At 39.0% G+C, this 22,842-nt stretch overlaps 1 protein-coding gene across 6 annotated transcripts in view; it reads right to left on the bottom strand.

The window, feature by feature from the left end:
- Positions 1 to 22,842, bottom strand: part of myo16 (myosin XVI) — a 184,927-nt gene that overhangs the window by 39,327 nt on the left and 122,758 nt on the right. For all 6 annotated transcript variants that reach the window (XM_057336149.1, XM_057336150.1, XM_057336151.1 and 3 more), the window contains exons 21-27: positions 22,195 to 22,267; positions 18,319 to 18,471; positions 16,668 to 16,868; positions 16,388 to 16,463; positions 14,129 to 14,301; positions 10,154 to 10,234; positions 5,554 to 5,759 (exon numbers count right to left, since the gene is read on the bottom strand). In XM_057336149.1, coding sequence (XP_057192132.1) covers positions 5,554 to 5,759; positions 10,154 to 10,234; positions 14,129 to 14,301; positions 16,388 to 16,463; positions 16,668 to 16,868; positions 18,319 to 18,471; positions 22,195 to 22,267 — 963 coding nt within the window. The remainder of the gene's footprint in view (positions 1 to 5,553; positions 5,760 to 10,153; positions 10,235 to 14,128; positions 14,302 to 16,387; positions 16,464 to 16,667; positions 16,869 to 18,318; positions 18,472 to 22,194; positions 22,268 to 22,842) is intronic.

Raw genomic sequence — 22,842 nt, 5'->3', positions numbered from 1 at the left:
TAAATAGACACTAATAATAAAAATACATGTCATGCCAGATGCACTATTGATAATAAACAGAATAAAATAATTATAATAATAACAATTATAAAGTTTAAAATACCCCAGAAGTCAATTTTAGAGGGCATGTATCTGTTGTTGTATCCATGTATCGGGTATCCTGTATCTGACAATTTTAATGAACAATTGTATTTTTATTATCCAATAAAAAAGATGAATAAATGCTTTAAAATATTATATATTATATAATATATATATTTCAAGTTAAATAATAGAATACCTACTGTTAACAAATGGAACCTTATTACAACTGTATACCACTTAAAGCCGTGCCATTAAATTAAATCTTCTGTTTTGTAGCCATTTTTTGTCGTACATTCTATTCCCTTATACATGCAGACACCTTGAACAAAAAGCTCCTCGTTGCAGGCAACAATTACACAACTCCACTCACAGACTCTGGTGGACCAATACAGATGCAGAAGCACATGGTGAACAGATGGATGGGTGGGAGCAACCAAGAAAGGTCTTATGCAGTGGGGCGGCGGAGGGGGATCTCCTCCGTGTGTTGGGTGAAACACTGGCTTAAACCTGAAGCCAAATTAACTCAGCAGTTCCCTTTCAACGTGATTTACAGCAGCCCAGCAGTTCTGAACTTCCCCTAACCCCCCCTTCTGTATGGTAATGTCCGCTGACCAAGACCAACAGCATCCCGCAGGAGTCGTAAACCATAAAAGGAGCCAGGGGAGACCCAGGACCTCTTGTATATGAATATGAAAATTATCGATGCCCTCAGAGTTTGTGGGGCCTTTGGGGATTGAGTCATATGAACTCTAAAGGGCCGAACTGCCTGGCAGTTAAGCTCCAAATTGGGGTTATGGAAGGGGGAAAATCAGCCAACGTCGCCCCACAATAAAACAGAAGGACGACGACAGACCATCATATCTTATCTTGAGTATCATTATAACATTAAAGAACCACTGACGGCATTTCTGCTGTCAAAAAACAGGCAGACGATGAAGAGCGTAGACTGTGTTTGTGTGTATGAGCATGCATATTAATGTAGTGCAAGTCAATGTGCTATGGCTTTCACAAAAGCAAAGCTTTAGCCCCTCCCCTTGAAATTAGAACTGTATGCGTGTGCGTAAGAGAGAGAAAGAGAAAACGAGAGAAAGCAGGGATGTGGTCTTATGTAAATCAGTTTATTATTGCAGGGTTTCCTGTTCTCAGCTGTTATCCATTAAGCCACTCACTAGGTGAAAGTAAATAAATATCACATGATCTGCGAGTTCGAAGTGTTTATGCAGTACAAATAAACTGGATGAAATGAGCGGTGGCAAATGACACTCTCCATGAACAGAGTAGCAAAAAAGAGCTTGAAACAGCAAGGTAACTGGGATACAAATTTAGCAAATATAATGGTTCACTAAACATAACACATGGGAAAGGTCCAATGAACCTGAACCTGCAGTGGTGAGGTTGCGAATTGCAAAACCAACAGCTCACTCCCCCTCCCCCCCCCCCCTTTCGAAGCACTACGGTGGCTCTCACAGGACAAAGATGCTGTCACGTTTTCGCTTCTTTGGCGAAGAAGATAACCTATTTACGAAATGCGTTCTGTAGAGCAGTTTGTCCGTTCAGGGCTACTGTAGAAACAACATGGCGAATTCCATGTAAGGGGACCCGCTGTTTATGTGTACAGAAATAGCTCATGCTAAGGTAATAAAAACATAACGCTTCATTATGTAAGGTCGTTATACACCTCTGAAGACATAGTTATGTATATTCTATTGCATTTCTGTCAATAGATCCTCCAAAAAAGTACACATTGGACCTTTAAGAGTTTCAATTTAATGCACTTTTTATTTTCACATTTTATACAAAGACTGCTGTCAATCCCATACAGTGACAGTTTGTGCCGTAATGTAATACATGAAGTACATCCTGACTGTTAAAATCAGTATATTGCATACTACTCATTTAGCATACTATATAATAAGGAAATTTGTACATGTGGATGCGGGCGGTGGCTGTTCCTGGTCACATGACTATAAAAGATTTAGGACTTTTTTTATTAGTGCTTATAATTTAAACTTTAGAAAAATTGCTGGAATAAAAAATGCTACAAAAATTGCTGGAAGAATTGATTTCTATGGTTATATGTGTATGTGTTATAATTGTGCAGTTTTTAATGGATTTAATTGCTATTATCTAAAATTTGGTTGAAATGAAAAAAAAAAGATTAATGAATATATCAAAGGCCAAAAAATAACGAGCTATAAAACTTTCTTGTGACATCTTGGCAATTCCATGCAAATGTCATCCCTATTATTGCTTCTTTAACAATTGATTCACATAAATCCAAGTATGTTTTAAAACAGAAAACTCTATCACTCTATACATCTTATATATAATAATATATCTTATATTATATATTAAAATATCACTCTTAAAAGTGATATTTTTCTGATATCTGGACGTTTAGGAAAATATAAACAGATGATTCAATCGATTGGTAATAAATACATTCTCTGAGAATTTATATTCAGGTTTTGACTGGCAAATGTCACATCCATTATGCTGGAATCTGTTTTTGAACCAGTAAATCAACAGACAGCATATACTGTAACTTATTACTTAAGAGAAGGTGAACAACGCTGGCATTTTGAAAACCAGAATGTGTCTGGGACATGAAATTCTAACGTCCCAAAGAAAACAGGATTTGCATTACGCATTCTTATATAGACAGCGATTAAGATGCAAAAGCTCACGTGCACACATATATGAGCAGCTTGACTTTCATAAAGAGCGTACACACATAATGTTGGCGATGCGTCACCCATGAAAATTGACCTCTGTATCAGCCAACCTCCCGCTCGAAAAGCCTAAAATTTCCATCACAATCGTCTGGCCTCTCTGCTGCCCTGTCTGGCCCGCCGCAGTCTCATTGTGATGTTAACGCACGTTGTACACACTGGAACGAAAACAAACCCTGCACATGGCACCACGTCACCCAGTGAGGCATTCGCAGGGAAACACAACGCATCACGAGAAGGTCTCTCTGCCGCTATACGTTATGTAAATAAAGGGAAGGCATATGTCATGACCTGACAGGTTCTGTTAACTACCTCATTTTACATAGTCAAAACATGATTCGATATCACATGAGAATCTGTGCCATTTTATCCCGCAGTCTAAACACACAAATGTCACAAACCAGTCTGGGCCATTTAATCCCACATCAACACGAGCTACAGTCTACAAGCTAAAATGTTTTATGAGGATAAAGTGTCCTGCTCTCTCTCTCTTTCTTCCAGTCTTGCTCTCTCTTTCTGAAAGATTCATGATGTTTACAGCAGAGTAGTGGAAACTTTCAGTGTCATGTGACCAGCAGTGTCCCGATTCATTATCACGCTGGAATGTTACCGTAATCCTTTTATCCCATACACGGAGAAATAAAGAGAACGGTGTGCTCTAATGAAAGAAGCACGTTGAATTACATCGCTTAGAAGAACAGCGGGGAGGAGATTAGATGATCAGACCCCGGAGTAAATCTGAAAGCAGAAAAACGACGAAAACACAACTGACAGCAGAGCTGGAAAAAGCAAAAATGACTATGAAGTGTAAACAAGAGCTGTTGTTGTACGCTACAAATAATAATGTTTTAAACAGAATTTCGGTCGAAAACATCTATGCATCTTAAAGAAAAATGTCCTTGAAATGAGAAAAATAAATTGGATTTAGACTACAACAATGTTATTTTAACGAGAGTTCATTCAAAAATAAAAAATCTGTCATCATTTATTCCCCTTCACGTATAGTTCAAAACCTGTAAATGAGTCTTTCTTCTGTGGAACACAGAAGGAGATGTTTTGAGAAATGTCCCAGTGGTTTTGTGTTCATACAGTTCAAGTCAATGTGGTCCATTGGTTGTTTGGTTATCAACATTCTTCAAAAAATCTTTTGTGTTCAGTAGAAGAAAGAAAGTCATACAGGTTTGAAATGACAAGACGGTGAGTAAACGATGACAGATTTTTCATTTTTGGGTGAATTACTCATTTTATTTTTATCTGTGAATTGTATAAATATAACTGAATTCATATTTACCTACATATTGTATGTTACTTTGGTGAGAAATGAAAAGCATTTCTTGCCAGTGCCCAGGAAATACAAATGAAATGTAATTGCTGAATCGAACTAAATCAACTAAATTCAAATAACACAAGGAGAAATGAGTAAAAATGCCAAAACTACAATGTAACCCAGGTTTAAACATCAGACAGAGATGAAGCTGAAAGGAGTTATAGAAGAGAAGGTGTCAGAGATGGAGTGAGGACTTTATAAGCCTCTCCGGCACTGTGTGAAATGAGCAGGAACACTATGCCGAGGACCCGTTCTGTTCTGGGAGTGTCAGTGTGACATGAAGAAGAGGCGCCATGATCCAGAGGAAGATGAACCCGAAGTCACGCTGAACCTCTCTGTCTGACAGAAGGAACAGCCTGCTCCCCTTTCGTACTGCCTCACGCTTTTATCTCCCACTTTCACATTCTGAGAAGCACGGGCAAGATTTCTTGAAATTACATCCTGCCCCCTTTCTCAATCCAATTTCCAATCTTTCCCGCCGCACCGTCTCCTCGATGCGTTATCCCATTTCTCTTTGTTCCAGTCATGAGAAGTTGAGCTAAGATCAGAGTGACCTATCCGAGAGCACTTCATGCTCTCCAAAACTGCCCCATTATCACCCCTTCAGAAAAATAGGTGCGCAAAAATACAGTTCTCACAATCGCCATTAAAGGGATATTTCAGCCAATGTTTTACTCACCCTCAAGGCATCCTAACTGAATATGACTTTATTCTTGAAGAATAATGCAGTCGGAGTTATATTACCACGCATCTTTTTACTTCCAAGCGGTAGAATGGGAGTGAACGGTGGGCAATTTTTTGAAGCTCCAAAAAGTGCATGCGTCGATCAAAGAACGGCTCGACTTGGAAAATGTTGGAAATGTTGCTTCTTGGCTGGAATATCCCTTTAAGTCACACCCGGAGATGCAATTCTCAACACCTGCGCACACACGCCATATACAGTTGTGTATCACCTCGGCTGAACCGAAAGCCCATCTCCAACTCGTAGTGCAGACTAGAGTCGGCTGACACACATCAGCATCTGAGAAAGTGCACTTACGATATATTTCCCCCGGAAAGCCACTTTACCTTATTTGACCGGGCTGCTGAAATGGATTGAGACATTGAGGTAAACACCTTGTGCTCCTTAGCAGAAAGAAACATAATGCAGTATACAACCGCATAGAGTTTAACAGATGCCTTACCCCAGTCCGTGTTAGTCGGGATTGACTGTATATGAAAACGGAACGTTGTGTGGGAAAACGCTGTGAATCGAGTAGTAGGGGTACAGAAATATAATGTAACGTATTTGGAGTTCTCTCAAAGGACTTGTGCCTTTATTTGTTTACAGTAACGGGACAGTCTGTAAGCCATTTTTGGAATGTGCCATGCAATCGGTTTACCCACTGAGGGGTTGATATAAGATCTCACCTGCTCAGGAAGTTTGCGAAAGATAGTCGGACCGGGTATCCGTAGCGGATCATGCGGACCATCTCCAGAACCCCCACATACTGGAGCTGAGATGAGACGTGGAAGCTGTCAAAGACATCAGGCTTTCCGATGGTGTTAGGCCTCACGCACTGAACGAAATGGGGTGTGCAGGCTTGCAGTTTACTGGTGATCTCGGATAGAGAGTTCTGGAAAGAAAAAGGCAGGAAGATAATAGACGGTGAGCACTGTTTGCATAATGTTATGTTTAAGTACTTCAGTATGTCTCGATGACTTTGTTTGCTTCCATTTTTGTAGCAACATGAGTCACCGTGCAGCCTCCTCTTACCATCTGTCACCGCTCAGGAGCAGGTCCAGACGGAAGCTGATTTTTTAAATACGTTTAAAAAAAATAGTAAACCCAAAAACATTATTTTTATTTACTCATTCCATTTTTATATGTACCAATATGTTATTTGAAAAAGCTTTATATCTGTGGGTTGCAAAAACAGAAATGTTGAGAAAGAGTAGCCAGTCTTCTTTATAATGAATGTTAACGGGGGATGAGCCTGTCAACCTACCAAATGACAAAAAATCATATGTTTCAAAACATAGTCCATATGAATTATGTATACTTAAAAATTGATACATCATTATACTTGAATCAAAATCTGTTGCCATATTACCCAATTATATGGAGTTATAACGGACTTTATGGTATCATTTTGAAGAGTAAAGAGACCCCCCCCCAAAATTTTGGTCATCATTTACTCACTCTCATGTCATTTCAAATCTGTTTGACTTCTTTTTACTGCAGAACACAATAGAAGATATTCTGAAGAATGCTGGTAACCCAAAACATTGGCCCCTATTAACTTCCACTGTATGCACACAAAATGGAGTCATTTCTCAAAATATCTTCTTTTGTGTTCCACTGAAGAAAGAGTCATTTACAGGTTTTGATCTACGCGAGGGTGAATAAATGATGACAGAATTCTTATTGGGGAAATTATCGCTTTAACGGTCTCAATTATCTTTCATCACTGTGCAGTATAAGAATACAACACATTCTTCATAAATTCGTTTTTAAAGAGACACAAAACCTACTATTGAACTATTCCGTTAATGATTATCTGAAAAAGAAAAGCCATACAGCTTTGTAATAATATGACAATGAGTAAATAATGACTAAAGTGGGCGAACTATTCATTTATACAGTTGATGGTAATAAACTCTTCTTGATAGTTAAACCCCTTATGAAATTAGTCAGAATAATTGTTCCTTTCTGTAGAGACTAAAAGCCAAAGACTTGCTTTTGAGACACAGAACAAAACAAAAAAAAGGCTGGCACTCTACTGATGATGTCAAAACACCGAAAGAGCAGAGACTTATGGGTCTGAGTCAGCACGACCTCCAGTGTGCCCGTCATTGTCATGTGACATTTCTCCTGACGCCAGCCAATAAAAGAGTGATGGGGAGACGCGGCGGCGGGCCATTACACACACAATCAGCTATTCAAAGGACTAAAGTAAAAAAGCTGCCAGTTACGACTGTTCCATCTTTCCGTGAGGGCAAACGCTAATGAAAAACACATTAGACCTGATGTTATTTATTATTGTGAAGAAGGATTTCTGTTCTCTTCTGCTGTTCCCTTCTGGGAGCTATTTAGTTGCGGATAAATAATGCGTGTGTTTGTGTTTGTGCGGACGGTGTGCATTGAACGTTCTTTGTGATGTAATCGGCTTCATGCCCAGCACAGAGAGGACAGATTAGAGAGGAACACAGTGTGCTTTTCCCCACAAACCCTTGCAGTAGTCTTTCCATCTTCTCGCACAAACACAGAAACGGGGTCTGAAATCAGGTCGTGGTGCAGGCGTGCACATATGGTGCTCATACGTGAAGCTGCATGCCTCTGCAATGAGAACGAGGTCGCGATGCAGGTCTGTATGCAAGAATGTGACGCTATTTGATGAGGTGGGCGTGCTTGCAAGGGGCTCTTCGCATTGGTGGAAGGAGAGCTGTGCGTGTGCTTTATGTTGACATCAGCGGGGATGGCATATGAGAACCGGTTCTTCTTCATAACCGATTCAAAAATACCAGAGTCAAATTGAATTTTGGTTTCGAAAAGTGGATTCAAAATATTTTTTATTGAATGTTCTAGCCTGAATTGAATAAAAAACATGCACAAAACTGGCGTATTTATTGATTTGTTAATAAATGTTATATTAATACATTAATATGAAATTATTCTTATTAATATATATTTTTTCTAAAGTAGACATTAAAGACTTGTACACACCGGGACGATAATCGCACGCGCTTATCGCCAACGTTTTTCGGCGTTCATACCCAAACGATTTTCACTGCCGATAAGTCGAGTGAACGTGCAAATGAACTCCCTGACATACATGGCGCTCAAAGGGGTGGTGCAACGGTGTGTCATGCATTCTGAATTCTTTACAATGTTAAACGTGCTGACTTTTCATGCTTAACATGGTCAACTTGTCAAAAAACGAGTTGGGCGTATTACGTAGTATTTCTGTGCTCGATACACTCCCCCAGCGATCGTACAGGTTTCGGAAAGTTTTTTTCAAACACATAAAACTGTTTCGTAACAATTTTTCTTAGTCCCTTATTGGACAATCCTCCCGGAAAAGCACGCGGCATGCCCACGCGGCAGCAAGGAGAGCAGGAGAAGGAGCGTGCGCAGACGTCACTTTCACTTGTGTGCAGGAGAGAGAGAGAGAGAGAGAGAGAGAGAGCATACGTTCGTGAAGTTCAGGTGTTTGTTTGTTCACTGCATTTGGGTGATGAATGTTATATAAACGGTGGATATAACGCTGGATTTGGAGATCGTTTGAAACTGATATATGGAGCCGTCCCAGCGCTAAAAGATGCCGGACATGAACCGCATGCGGTGAGTGAAACTGATGTCTGTGTTTTGTTGGCAATGGGTGCGCACGTGCTTTAGTTCAGCCTACCCCTCCCCCCCGCACGCACCGTATGCTTTCGGAAAATATCTATCTTTTATAAATGTGATCAAACTAAACACTCTTCGAAGATACGAAGTATGCAATACTACTCTATAGGTACTCAAGATTAATATGAGATTGGCAGAAACCGCGTGTGTTAGGGCCGCTTTAAAGAAGAATTCATCTTGCTTCCTCTTCGTCAATGTGTGATCGGCAAGACTTGTGCTTGAGCGCCACCAAGTCGTGTTTTACTGTAACTTTAGCAGCTCCAGGCACGTGAACAAAAGCGGCAATCTCATTGGTCGGCCAGTTTTTAACGTGGCGCGTCAAACCAAAAAAAACGAGCCCGAGGTGTTTTTTGTAAATGACGCTTTTACACCTGCCGTTTTGCACGTCGGTGTGCACACTCGCATTGGCGCCCTTTGTTTAGTCACGAGGCGTTAAACATCGACGATAAACACGTGCGATTATCTACCCGGTGTGGACAAGCCGAGTAGTTCACCCAAAAATGTTATTTATTATCCTCTTGTTGATCCAACCCCATATAAAAAAAAATTCAGCAAAAAAAAAAAAAATTTTATTTCAGCAAAGCAATAAGCTCCAAGAAAGGCATACAACCTGTGCACTACATTTTAAGTCTTTTGAAACGCAAGAAAATGCAAACGCAAATGAGATTTGTTAGCTTTTATTTTATGGAGCACACGTTTGAATCGAGTAAATGATGACAGTACCATTTTCTGTGATCTAACCATTCAAGAGAATTGTGATAGGTGGATGTGTGATTTTCTAGTTCATAATACTGGCTTAAATACTGACCATTCTTAAATGAAAGATGTTTCATCAAAACAAACCCATCTGCCATCAGACAAACAGTCCCATTAGCTGAACCTATTTTGCTGTGTCGGGATGTGAAGAAACAAACAGAACAGCGTTCACACAGCCATAGTGTTAACAATCTTCAAGGGAACCAAGTGCTATCCAAAACCATGCCCTCATTCTTCATCCACCCTAATCACCGAGACATCAGCAGGCCAAAATCTTTTCTGCCCACAAACCACACTGGGCCAAAGAGGCCAGCAGAACAAAAGAGCACTTCTTCTGAAGCCTGTTCTTTAAACCATAAACACATGGGCTTATAAGGCAAGAGCTACCAAAAAAACCACCATCATTTACTCTCTCGTACGCTTCTTGTTTATTGTTTCTTCTGTAGTGACGTTTAGTTAAAAGACCCACGGAAATCAATAAAATTGAATGGTATTGACATGATCATTGATTTCAGAGTGAATAATGACATAAATTATGGCCTTATCGTCATACAAAGTAACTCTGAGGGCACACGTTGAGAAGACCTGGATTAAACCTCTGAAGGCATAACACTGAATCCATACGTTTCGGTTTAATAACAACTAAAATATTTGAATAACTTCATTTGTTTCACAGTGGAACACCATTAGGGCAAGTAAACGGTCATATTTTGGGGTAAACTCTTTAAGACGTTTCTATGGCACTTTTATTTTGTTGTTGTTTTTGTTGAGTGTTTTTTTAAGCCTGATGACATCACAGCATCCAAATAGGTCAGGTCACATCGAGTCAGGTCAGGTTTTGGAGTTTTCATGTGTCTGTGTACTCACCCTCAGCTGAACTGCCACAGTAACCGGTCCACAGCGCTCCAGCTTCTGGAGGAAGGACGTCGCTCCCTTCTTCTTCAGGAGCTACACGGAACCAAATAAAAACACAGCACACTTTTAGACACCCGAGCATTTCCATAAATTGTGTCTTATGTACTGCAAGGACGCTCGATTGTACATGTGCGTTTACCATACAGTGACACCAAAAAGAATTTGACTCCGTCTCAGAATTTTGTAAGATTCTGTTCAAAACTTTCAAACCCACATGTATTTTATAAACTTATAAAATAACCTAGAAATAAGTAAAGCCTGTAAGCTTGTCTGTTGTCGTGATCGGCCAGTAGTGTTTTAAGACAGGGCTTAGCAAAGGGCCAATTAAACCACAATGAACAAAGTATGAATGCCATCGCATAGATAAGGAAACATTACTAAGTGCAGGATCCTTGCAACGTAAAGCTATCCATTTTTTGTCTGGCTTAAGTTCCCCAAAACACTTTGTGCCAACAGCATGAATAAAGCAGAGAATGAAAAGGATGAGCTGTACTGCACATGTGCCTATTCATATCCCCACGCCTTTAAAAGATGATGTTGGCATAGCAACCGAGTTGTAGAAGAGCTATGAATGAATCATTCAACACACACACCCACACACACACACACACTTTTGATTTTACATAAACGCAGTTTTCTGTATTTTCTGTAATGCGCTATTTCTATTCATGGCGGAAGTGTGTATGCGCCATTCTTTATTAAAAAATCAGACCCTCCTCACTGGTTATCTTCATTTGCTCTCTATACTTTAGAATCATGTCATTTGGGGGAAATTGAGTTTAGATGGCTTAATGGATCTAGGTCAACATAAAGGCATTCATTTCACCAAGGTGACTCAGGATCTGGAAAGTTTCTGAGATCATAGTTCTGCTATATCAGCAACATCATGATTTTTAGCACTGAAGAGAGTCGATTCTGGGAACTGGAGTCATTCTGGATTACAGTAACAGAAAAATATCACAGGACGTATGTCTGATTCTGTGTCTGTATTGCATTTGATTATCTGATTCATACAGTAACCGGTGAGAACTCAAGCTTAAAGCAGCAGTTTATTGGGACGTGTGTTTGAAATTGAATTCTTACCGCTTCAGTCTACGACCGCAACATATAGAGCTTGAGGTTGGCTGAGTGATGATATACATTATGGTCTATCCTCTTGTAATTCAATTTAGAACAATCAACAGATTCAATAAACTGATGATATAGTTTCTGCACGCTGCTTTTACAACTTTCAAATAGTTTGGAGCCACACACATTTGCAGCGACGCTTCCTTCAGAACTTCCATACCTCTTTATTGTTTTGTAAAAAAGCCTTTTCTTTTCTCTCTCCTGTTTGTATGTTTATGGGCGAAAGAAACAAAATATGTAAGATTGCAATAGATCTTTAATCTCTGTGTTTCAATAAAACTTATTGGGAAAAAATATCAATAAAAAAGCACTGTGATGGTGTCCATAATGGTAATATAATGTAACTAAATTGTTAATATTTATACATCACTTTTTTATTACCAAGATAAACCAAGGTATTACAAAGTTCCAAAAAAGTTTTTTTTTATATTTGAATGCTGCATTTTCAAACCTCTCAGCATATTTATGCAATACTGTGCTGTTTTGATGACCATTCCTTTTTTTTCATTTTTTAAACAGTGATATCATTATACAAACAGGACAGGACATAAAAACAACACATGACTGTACTGAACAAATCTGGTATTTAAACTGGTATTTGAAACGTTAAAAATGTGCAATATGCTTTTCTTAAGGCAAACAGATGTTCTGATGGAATAATATAATAATAAATGGAAAGACGTTGATGACACGGCTTAGTCATGTAGCAACTCAGTAGGAAAAAAAATTGTGGCATTTCGCAGTAAAGGCCTGTTTTACATCAAAATATCTTTGGGATGCCCCAATTCCCAGAAAAAGAGGAAATTCTTGACCATGACCACAGCACCAAATCTTCTCATTTTCAGGACACAATAAAAAGAAGACGCCCAAATAAAACAAAATCATGTTTATCCCATTCTCTCATCAAAGGTCAAACTGAACCAACCAAACCGCTCATCTGTGTTTTTTCCTTCAAACCGCAGCAGAATTTCATAATCTTACTTCATATTACTGTCTCGGTCACTCAAGGGGAATCAAACAAGCGCTTATGTAAGCAGGGAACTGTGGGCCTGGTCCTCATGATGTGGGCAACCAGGGGTGCCAGCGGCTCATGTTCTGTGCGGCTTACATAAGACCGAGCTTGTTAGACAGCTCGCACACACACACACATCTGGTTTATTATCTCTGTGGGGACAGTCCATAGGCGTAATGTTTTTTATACTATACAAACTGTATATTTTATCCCCTACCCCAAACCTAAAGATCATAGAAAACTTTTTGCATTTTTAGATTTTTAAAAAAATATTGTTCTTTACGATTGATAAGCTTTTTTTCCCCGAGTCAAACGAGTCCTCATGTGTTGGTGTGCATTCAGGTTTAGGTCCCCACCAGGATATAAAGTCCACACACACACACCCCTCCCTGACCTAGATATACAGAAGCAGTGTTGGGGAAGTTACTTTGAAAAAGTAATTAATTACTAGTTACTAATTACACATTCGATAATGTAATTAGATTACTGTACAAGTTACTCTCTTCAAAAAGTATTTAATTACTTATTACTAATTACATTCTATATCCAACATCAACCTTAATGAGTTAAGTGATTCAAGGATAGACATGAAACGGCTCTTTTAATTTATTCAAATAAATAATATAAAACTACATAAAGTATTATTATTAATTACAAATGTGAGAATTATACATTAAAGCACGCATTTTAAAGTTAGACTTTGAATTTTGATGTAAATTCCTCTTCTGCACACACACATATTACACAAAGTATTTAGTTTAATTACATCAGAAGTAACTAATTAAATTACAGAAAAATAAGAGTAATCCCTTACTTTACTTTTTCAAGGGAAAAGTAATTAAATTACAGTAACTAATTACTTAGTAACTAGTTACACCCAACACTGTACAGAAGAGATGGAAGGGAGAGATGAGAAATAAGGCATAGAGAGGCACTTTATCGGGAAAGAAGTGCTCAAAGTTCACTGATAAAAATGAAGCATTGGGTGAATAAAAAAAGGAAAAAAACGAATCCATTTAAGTAACACCTTCAAGTTTTCCTCAAGAAAATTAAGTGTTTTTCTCAAACCAATACAGTTTTTAAGCACATTTTACTTCCTAAATGCTATTTACCGCGACTCAAAACATTTCTCTTTTTTCATTTAGCATTAATGTAAATGATTAATAAAGTGATAATTCACCGAAACATAAAAAATGTCATAATTTTCTCAACCCTTTTGTCATTTCAAACCTGTGTGGCTTTCTTTCCTCCACAAAACACAAAAGAAGATATTTTAAAGAATGTTGGTAACCGGCCCCCATTCACTTGCATTGATTTTGTGGCCATACAATAGAAGTGAATGGCTGCCGGCGCTGTTCGCTTTCCAACTTTCTTCAAAATATCTTCTTTCGTGTTTATAGCTGCGTGTTTGTGACCGGTGTGACGCGGGCGATCGGTTAAAGCCCTGTGTTTTCCCTGCAGAGTTTAGCTAGCTGTGGGAAGCGGATCAATTGAAAGAAGGTATTTGGGGTAACAGTGTGTAATTTAGGTCACTTCCCAGCACAAGCTCGATAAGCTAAAAGTATTGTTGTTCTGGCCTGTTTGTGGACATGTGGTGTGCGATCACTGTAACATCTACGTCATAGCGGAAGGGAACCACATGTTTACAAATCACACAGTCATTTACCACAACAGCGCACAACGTTGTGAAATATAAAGGCTTTTTCACACCATGTCTGATGTGACCAAACAAGCATCCCACAACATACATTTTTTGCAAGCGCAAATTGTTTTGCAATTGTCTGCACCTTATTAAGCTCCACATATTTCTTGGCGTCTCTGGCAGGGGTAAGCGTAGCACTCTTGTTAAGAATCGTGCCTTTGGGCCCACGAAGCCTCAGTCGCTGGTGCTGGGGAACCAGGGAGCCCGTCTGAGTCAGCTTACACTGGAACATTTGATGGACGAGCACGCTCTCACTAGCTGCTCGAGGGGAAAGGAAGAGAAAATAAACACACGTTTAGAGCTTAATTACGACAGGCGCCAGAGCTAATTGTCTTCCCTCGTTTACACCCCCCCCCTCGAACCCGCACACAAACAACAGCAGCCCATTCACATCTCGCCGTGCGCACACGCTCCTGCCTCACGTCCACCTCTGACCTCCTCAACGAGGGAGGAGTTACATGAGGTGAGGGTGGACAGTTACAAACGTGTTTCAGCAAGGACGACTGCGAAGGTCATAACAGACACATGTTCACATGTTAGCACATCTGATATCAGATTCAATGGAGTAATTCAGGAAAAAAGTGACACTTACTATTTAACCTACATTTTGTAATAGCGTTAGCCGTGTAGTGTTACAGAATGACTGTAGTTTTGTTACACTTTAGTTTTGTGTGCCCACAGATTTAGAGTCATGCACACAGAAAAGTGAAATGATGCTGTTCATTACTATATGATATTAGCATATCCGTTTTATGAATTATTTTTATTTTAAATGTATTTCAAGTTACTGTAGACTATGTTATTCATAAACTTTGTTGAACGTCTCAGATCCTGGTAGCAATTTATAATTAAAATAGTATTATTATATATGCTTTAATGTTAACCGAGGAACAGAGTTCTTGAGAATATGTAAAACAAAATAAACAAGATAATCATATACCACAGACGGTCAATATAGGCCTACATTGTGTTTTGTACGTTTTGTTTTTGTATGCGTTTGCGTCCCGTGGGTTTAAATGCAGATTAACATTGCTAATCTTTTCAACATAAAAAACATATATACAAGATATAATATTAGTGCGTTATTAATATTTAATTATAATTATAAACATGATGTAACATTGTGATTAAATAAAAACGTCAAAACGACGTCTTTATTCACTTAATTTTAAAAAACTAATATTCGAATATTCATTTTTTGTGAGCTCAAATAGTCGAATATGATTTTGCCCATCCCTAATATCTGGGCACCTTGCTCACGCATAAACAACAAGCTTACAAAATGCTTTAAATTCCAACAATAACTATAAATAAGTTGTTCATGTTCAATATTATTGTAATGTTATTTACTTTGTACAGTAATGTAGTCTCCCTGGTGAATGACATGAGGAGGCCTGCCTTTAGAATGAGCTCTGAGCGTTCAAAAAAGTGATAAAATCACATCATTCCTGATTTGATTGACATTTATGAAGATTTTGTAATATTTCATTAAAGAGTAACTTGATGTAGTTAAACTGCTCTCAATTATGAGTAGCTTGCAGCTTGACTGCCTCAAAGCAGCTTCCACAACACAGCACATTAGTAGACTCAAACGCTGTATGTGCAAATCATAAAAAACAAAAAAACAACACAATCTGTAGAGACACGATCATTAGCCAATTGTAAACAAAGCAGAGAATGAATCTCACTCCTTAACTAGACAGCCTCCGTCAATCGGCCCCTAGTATTGCAGTGACAGTTTGTGTGTATTTGTGACAGATTAAGCTAGAGAAAGATTCAAAGTGGCTCATCGTTGAAACTGATGTCGCAAAATTGGTGTCGTTGGCCCTTCTTTCACTACATTATAATTGATGTGCAATGCAAGACAATAAGGACAGGTTCGGAAACCGTAGAAAAAGCATACAAAATACAAAAACACAAGGTAATATAACATCTTGAATTAAATTAAACCGTTTCTACTATTCAGAATTATATGTCTATTCATTAATAATCTTGCTACATTTTGTAAAGGCACACTCTTAATAATAAAGGTGCAAAGGCAAAAAAGGCAAAAAAAGATTCTTCAGATAATAAAAAGGTAAGAAAGAGCTGGTGCTTTAAAGAACCTTCGACTGAATGGTACTTTCTGGAATCAAAAATTGTTCTTCTATGGCATCGCTGTAAAGAACCTTTTAAGCACCTTTATTTTAAAGAGTGCAGGTGCACATATAGTGATCTAAAATGCTACCTAAATAGGTTGATCACTTATTATTACTTTAAAATCATTATAGCAACTATGGCATTTTGGCTACCATGGTAAACTTTTTTAAGCTGTGACCGTGTACAGATCAAATTGACAGCTTACATTTCATAACAAACAGAATGTTTTGTGGCAGAACATCCCTGTTCCTCTCCAGCGAGCCGGTCAGGTCGTAGGTCATCTGCAATAAGGAGGAGACACAAACACATGTGAGCCGAGCTCTATTAATAACCTTCTCTCTCAGCATGACATAGCGTGTTGACTCTCAGGAGAGTTTCTCGGAAGGCTCGGACTATGCATTTGTGTTTGTGTGTGAAATGAGGCTGAGCACATGACTGATAACTCTGCGTGTGCACATCCAAGCGTGTAGCTTCCCGTAACCCACCTTGCCGGCGTAATGAGTGACGGTAAACGATGGCCCCTGGTCTTTGGGTGGGGGGTTCCCGTTGCCATCTTTGGTTGTGAGGGAAATGCAGTCAGTGCAGGAGGAATCCAGCTGCATCTGCAGACGCTTATAAAGGTTGATTTCACACCGTCGGAGGGATTGACTCTCCTCATCAATGATGCACAGCACGCCCTGAGGCTTCTGCAACACATACAGTTACGTTCGGGGCTTTGCCGGGAGAATGTACCAAGTAAATAAATAAATGGACGTGATATAATTATGTGAAATGAGAACGGCATGTCATGCCAGAGGAAATCTCTTGGTCTGTTTAGAGTTCCTTCTATATAATATCAGGACGCAAAATGCTGCAACTGACCAAACGGAATCAAGCATTTCCAGAGAGCCATGTAAAAATACTATATAGCGTTGAAGCCACATTGAGAAACTAAAGCTGCAACTTATAACTCTTATGGAAAAAAAAGTACATAAAAATCAGAAACTGTCTCTTTACCTTCCCCTAATTTGATTTATAATAATGATTTACAATTTCAGCTGTCGGGTTAGATTTTGCGGGCAAGTACGTAAATACCTGCAATTTAATATTTCAAACAGAGATGGCGACAGAGAGGCAAAAGTTACAGACTGCTGCTTTAATAGTGACATAACTTTGATATGAAATGTCTTTTATTTTGTTCTTCAATGGAAATGTTTAATTAGGTTACAATAAACGAATTATACTAAATGTTAGCCTATAGCACATTTTTAAGGAATAAAACAATAAACAACAACCTTTTAAATGTTTAAAGATATACATCAGAGTTACTATAGTTTTGATTTTAGCTTTATTGTAGTTTTATTCTTTTTAAATTGCTTTTATTTTGAGATTTTTTTGTTGTTGTTAATTTTGGTTACATTTTTAGCAATTTTGTTACGTGCTTTTGTCATTTTATTATTTATTTGTCTGTTTTCTATGTTGCTATATAAGACTCATTTATTTTTATTTTATTTTAAGTTTTTGTTTATATGCATCATTTTGTGCCTTAAAATTATTTCCGTTTATTTCTGAGGCAACATTTACATTTTTATTTAGTTAGTTAAGTTTTAGGCCAATATTTTATTTGATTTCAATAAACAGAAATGTTTTCAGTTTTAATTTTAGTCAACTAAAACAACCTTGATATACATCAGATTTGATGTGGCTGCTTGACAGTTATAAACATACAGTATTGTAAAACAACAAAAAAGGTTTTCATGAAAACTCTGAAATGTGTGTGTGGTAAGAGAAAATGTTGTTTTTGTGTGTAAAATGCTGTGTCACTCTGTTTTGCCAAAGGCCGAAATCATTTGATGACTCATAAAATGGTCACATCTGACAAATGGCTAAAAGTCATGGTCTAAAAAAACAGGCTTCACCACATCGAGGGGAATTCATCATGTCTTTGTGAAGGTGTTTATCAACTTGTCCTTTTAAAAGAGTCAGCAGGCACATTTATTATTTAGTCACTAAATGAAGAGTCTAGTCCTAGCAGTTAAAGAGGCGACAGCGGGGGTCTTTACAAAAGATCAACAGCCTCAGGGTGGGAAAAAGCTGCTTTTTGCCCTTGCCCTCTCCCGTCTCCTCGCCTCTTAGAAAATCTCCATTACTCTGTACCTGGAAGAAGAAGTCCAATACCGCTGGCTGGTTGCAAAGGGAGCGTATCGTCTCCATGGCAACCCCCTCCTGCAGACATTCCTGTTGCTCATACTGGAAGAGGACCTCTGTGGTGTGCTTCTTAATCCGCTCATTCACCATGTTAATGCACAACTACAGAGAGAAAACGCTTTGTTAAACTTGGTATCTTATTTACATTATGCTCGTCAATACAATGACACATCTACATCTTGCTTGATCACCCAAAAATGAAAATTCTGTCATCATTTACATACCCTCAAGTTGGCATGTATAAAAAAAAAGGGAAAGATATTTGGGAAAATGTTAGCAACTGACATTTCCTGGGCATCATTGACTACCATAGTAGGGAAAATAACTGTTCTGTTGAACACAAAATAAGATATTTTGAAGAATTTAGGAAAACAAACACCTTTAGGGCACCTTTTCATTACCATTTAAATGTCTCCTACTATGGTAGTCAACGGTGCCCCAGAAATGTCACATTTTTTCCAAATATATTTCTTTGTGTTCATCAGAACAAAGAAATGTACACAGGTTTGGAACAACTTAAGGTTGTGTAAATTATGACAGAATGTTCATTTTGGGGTGGAGAACCCCTTTAAGGCCCATTCACACTAAGAACGCTAATGTTATATTTATTCTAACGGTCTCCGCACAACACCAAAAAAAGGAAATTCAATTATTGGCACAAGTAAATTACAAACAAAGTCAATACAGAGACATGAATAGAGGGAAATAGGCAGCGGGCAACACAAATGACGCAATCTAGGCAATGAGTTTGCTGCAAATGCGCAATATTCGCCTCAATTGCGTCTTCCGCGCAATGTCAAAAAATAAAACTCGAGCAGGATATATGCGCAAAGAGCTTACCAACACACGTACAGTTTGACACGTTCAGGTGCACAAAGAAGACACTTCTTGAGTGACGCGAGAAAAATAATCCTTCGAGTAATCTCGAGATGCTTCGCTTTTGGTGTGCAGACCTGGGATGGGCATGCTGCAGATTCCCGTTTAAAATTCACTAGGCACTTATATTATTATATCGATTTTGAATCACCAGTCATTATTCTTTGTATGAACAGGCCTTTTAGAACTCAACTCAGCCGATTTTGGAAGCTTTTCCAGAAATTGTGTCTAAAACCCACAAATTCTGATGGAAAGAGTAGAGGGGTAGCTATCTTCAAACGAAACAATTCTTCAATTTCAAGACCATTTTTTCTCTTGGTTCCACTAACAGAGCTTAGATCATATATGACTGACAGGCTTAACTTTTGCTCAGCTGTATCAAAACATATCAGAGGGAAGTATACGGTTGTATCAACATTGGCAACGTCCACGTTTTATGTGGCAACACACATTGGATAAAGTACAAAGAAGAACGGTGGACGCGAGAGAGAAGACAAATAATCATCTTAGGGGAGCGGGTGAGCCTCATCAACCTCTCATTGCCTGACCATGTTTAGCAAACATCATAAAAGGAGAAAGATCAGAGCTGCTGAGATGAGGAACTTGAAAGAAAGAGGCAATCAGAGTTGGGTGCACAGACCAAAAAGGTCCGTCCGTTGAAAAATAAATGACAGAATATTCATCACGATGCATCTTTAATTAACATAACAGATCTGTCTCTCTTTGCTTCATCACTGTCAATCGATATCATTCAGTCACAATTCTTGTGACCTTAAAAGAAGGTCAAGACTGTAAATCTCTCCACGTGTGGATTAAAGGCACATAGCATTTAGGAGACGAGCCATCGACATCCGTTTCATAAGCATTCCCAAACCCGTCGCGCACATAGGCATCACAAGGTGATCTCCCAGGGGATTGTGGGTAAGCTCTTATCTCTCACAGCACCAGCAGTGATTTACACCTCCTTGTCCAACACTGTCAAGATAGATTCAAGATGACATACACGCTCAGACACACATGCCTACCTCTCAACAGCTGTCAAGATGGATATCTGGCACTACGCAGGTCTACCCAAACCATGACCCTTGTCCAGACCAAACCTTTTAGACCTGTTCTTATTTGGAGATGGTTTGGGTGTACATCACGTTAATCTGGCTTCCTTTGTTGCGCATATAAGTAAAAACACGTATTGTGAATGAGACTCATTGTGAGCGGAACGCTTCTGAGAGTTTCCAAAACCCTCTGTATATGGAGAAATCAGTCAACTGGTTTAACAGCTGGAAGCAGCTCAGACAGGGGCTGATATATATTAACCATTACATCACAAGCGCCCCTAATTTACCTCATACACAATCCCTATAGAGTCTGAATCCACAATGACATTGCTCGGTGCCAAGTCCAACTGTGCACAAAGTCTTCTTTGTGTCTGATGCCAAGGGTTCAGCTAAGGAGAAAACACTCGCTCTGTCTCACACATCAACCTCGGTGCAAAAACAGCTCACGCAGTAGACGAGGCTACTGAGAATTCTGGGTAGGGGGTGGCGATGTGCACATGTGGCGTCTTAGCCTTCAGACAAACATTCATCTCTCTTCAAAGCACAAAAATAACACAACTCGGCGTTTTGACGGCGGTTGCTTTTCGTCACGCCACACTTTGGGGGATTCGGGAAAATTGAACGTAACGTATGCGTCTGGGTCCAAAATAACACGTGGCTGTAAAATGCACACGCCTTGAAGTGATAGCTCACCCAAAAATAACAATTCTGTCATCATTTACTCACCGTCTTGTTATTTCACACCTGTATGACTTTCTTCCACGGAACACAAAAGAAGATATTTTGAAGAATGTTGGTAACCGGCCCCCGTTCACTTGCATTGGTTTTGTGTCCATGCGATAGAAGTGAAATGGGGGCCATCGACTTTCTTCAAAATATCTTCTTTTGTGTTCTGCAGCAGAAAGAAAGTCATACAGGTTTGAAATGACAATAGGGTGAGTAAATGATGACAGAATTTTCACTTTTGGGTGAACTGTCACTTGTGGTTTTGCAAAATGGCATCCTTACAGAAAAACCAGCCCTGTTGTGGACTTTTGAGTAACAGTTTATATCTGAAGTTCAACTTTAAAGTTTCCTTTAAGCGATATACTCTATGAAGTCACCACAGAGAGAGACGGAACATACAGTTCACCAGTCTGGCACATAGTGAAATACCTTTATGGCGGGGAAAGCTGACAGAAGAACAATCTCTGTCCAATGATAAGTCTAAAAAAGCCATAGCTGAAAGAGCACCATCCCAACAGAGACCTGTGGGATAGATCAGTGTGTTCCGCTGTATGGGAAACCAGGACCACAGACACAATGCCTGTGTTCCCAGTGGCCTGCGGCTCTACGCCCCATGTCAAACCCAATGCAGTGCAGCAGAGGGGCTACCAGACTCTACAGGAAGAAATGGTTAGGAACAGTTTGTGTTCTTCATTGCCAGGCAAAGAACAGAGATGGCGTTTCTCCAAATAGACAGCATTTATGGCAGCGGTCAGGGCCGCAGCAGTCTGATGGTAAAGTGACAGTTCACCCAAAACTGAAAATTTTTGGTTTTTTCAGTTTTTTACTGAAAAAACCTGTATGACTTTCTTTCTTCAGCGGAACACAAAAGAAGATATTTTGAAGAAAGTTGGTAACCGAACAGCAACTTCTATTGTATGGACACAAAACCAATGCAGGAGAATGGGTAGGCCTATGCCGTGGTTTTGTTACCAACATTCTTCAAAATATCTTCTATTTTCTGCAGACGAAAGAAAGTGATACAGGTTTGAAATGACGTAAATGATGACAGAATTTACATTTTCGGGTGAACTGTCCCTTTAAAGACTGCGGCACACACGGTGTCTGATGTACAGAGCACATCCAGTACATGACAATACCAGTATTTCCTGACTGTACGGTCTCTTACCTGTTCGTATCCATTCCTCTGGAATTCCTCAAAGCCAAAGATGTCAAGAATGCTTATCTCAAGCGCAGGATCTCTGCCAAAACAGACAAGAACACAATTCAGAACTGCTGTTTCGACTGCGGATCTGAGGTCAGCAGCAATATGTCTTTGGTTGAAAGACACATTTGGACTGAAGATTTAATGCTGTTATACTGTTAAAAACAGTAAAAGGCCACACACACACACACACACACACACACACGTGTTGGGTTTTCATGTTTTATGGGGACATTCCATAGACGCAATGGTTTTTATACTGTACAAACTGTATATCATATTCCCTAACCCTAACAATCACACACGTCTGCTCTTTTAGATTTTCACAAAAGTGAATTCTGTATGATTTATAAGCTTGTTTCCTCTTGGGGACCAAAAAATGTCCCCAAATGGGACATTTTGTCCCCATACCGTAGGGTCTACCCTTCCCACACACATGCACACACATATACATATATAATGTAACGTGTATAATGTATATACAGTAAATGTAATTACATTACATATCATATTACATTATACAGTATATCATATTATATTTTTTGTGTGTGACCTTTTACTGTTTTCTTTGCTTTTTTTACAAAAGAAATGCTTTGAACTAGCGTTGTTTCG

The sequence above is a fragment of the Triplophysa rosa genome, linkage group LG6 (genome assembly GCF_024868665.1).
Source record: "Triplophysa rosa linkage group LG6, Trosa_1v2, whole genome shotgun sequence".
NCBI classification, from domain to species: Eukaryota; Metazoa; Chordata; class Actinopteri; order Cypriniformes; family Nemacheilidae; genus Triplophysa; species Triplophysa rosa.
This window is presented reverse-complemented; position numbering and strand designations above follow the sequence as displayed.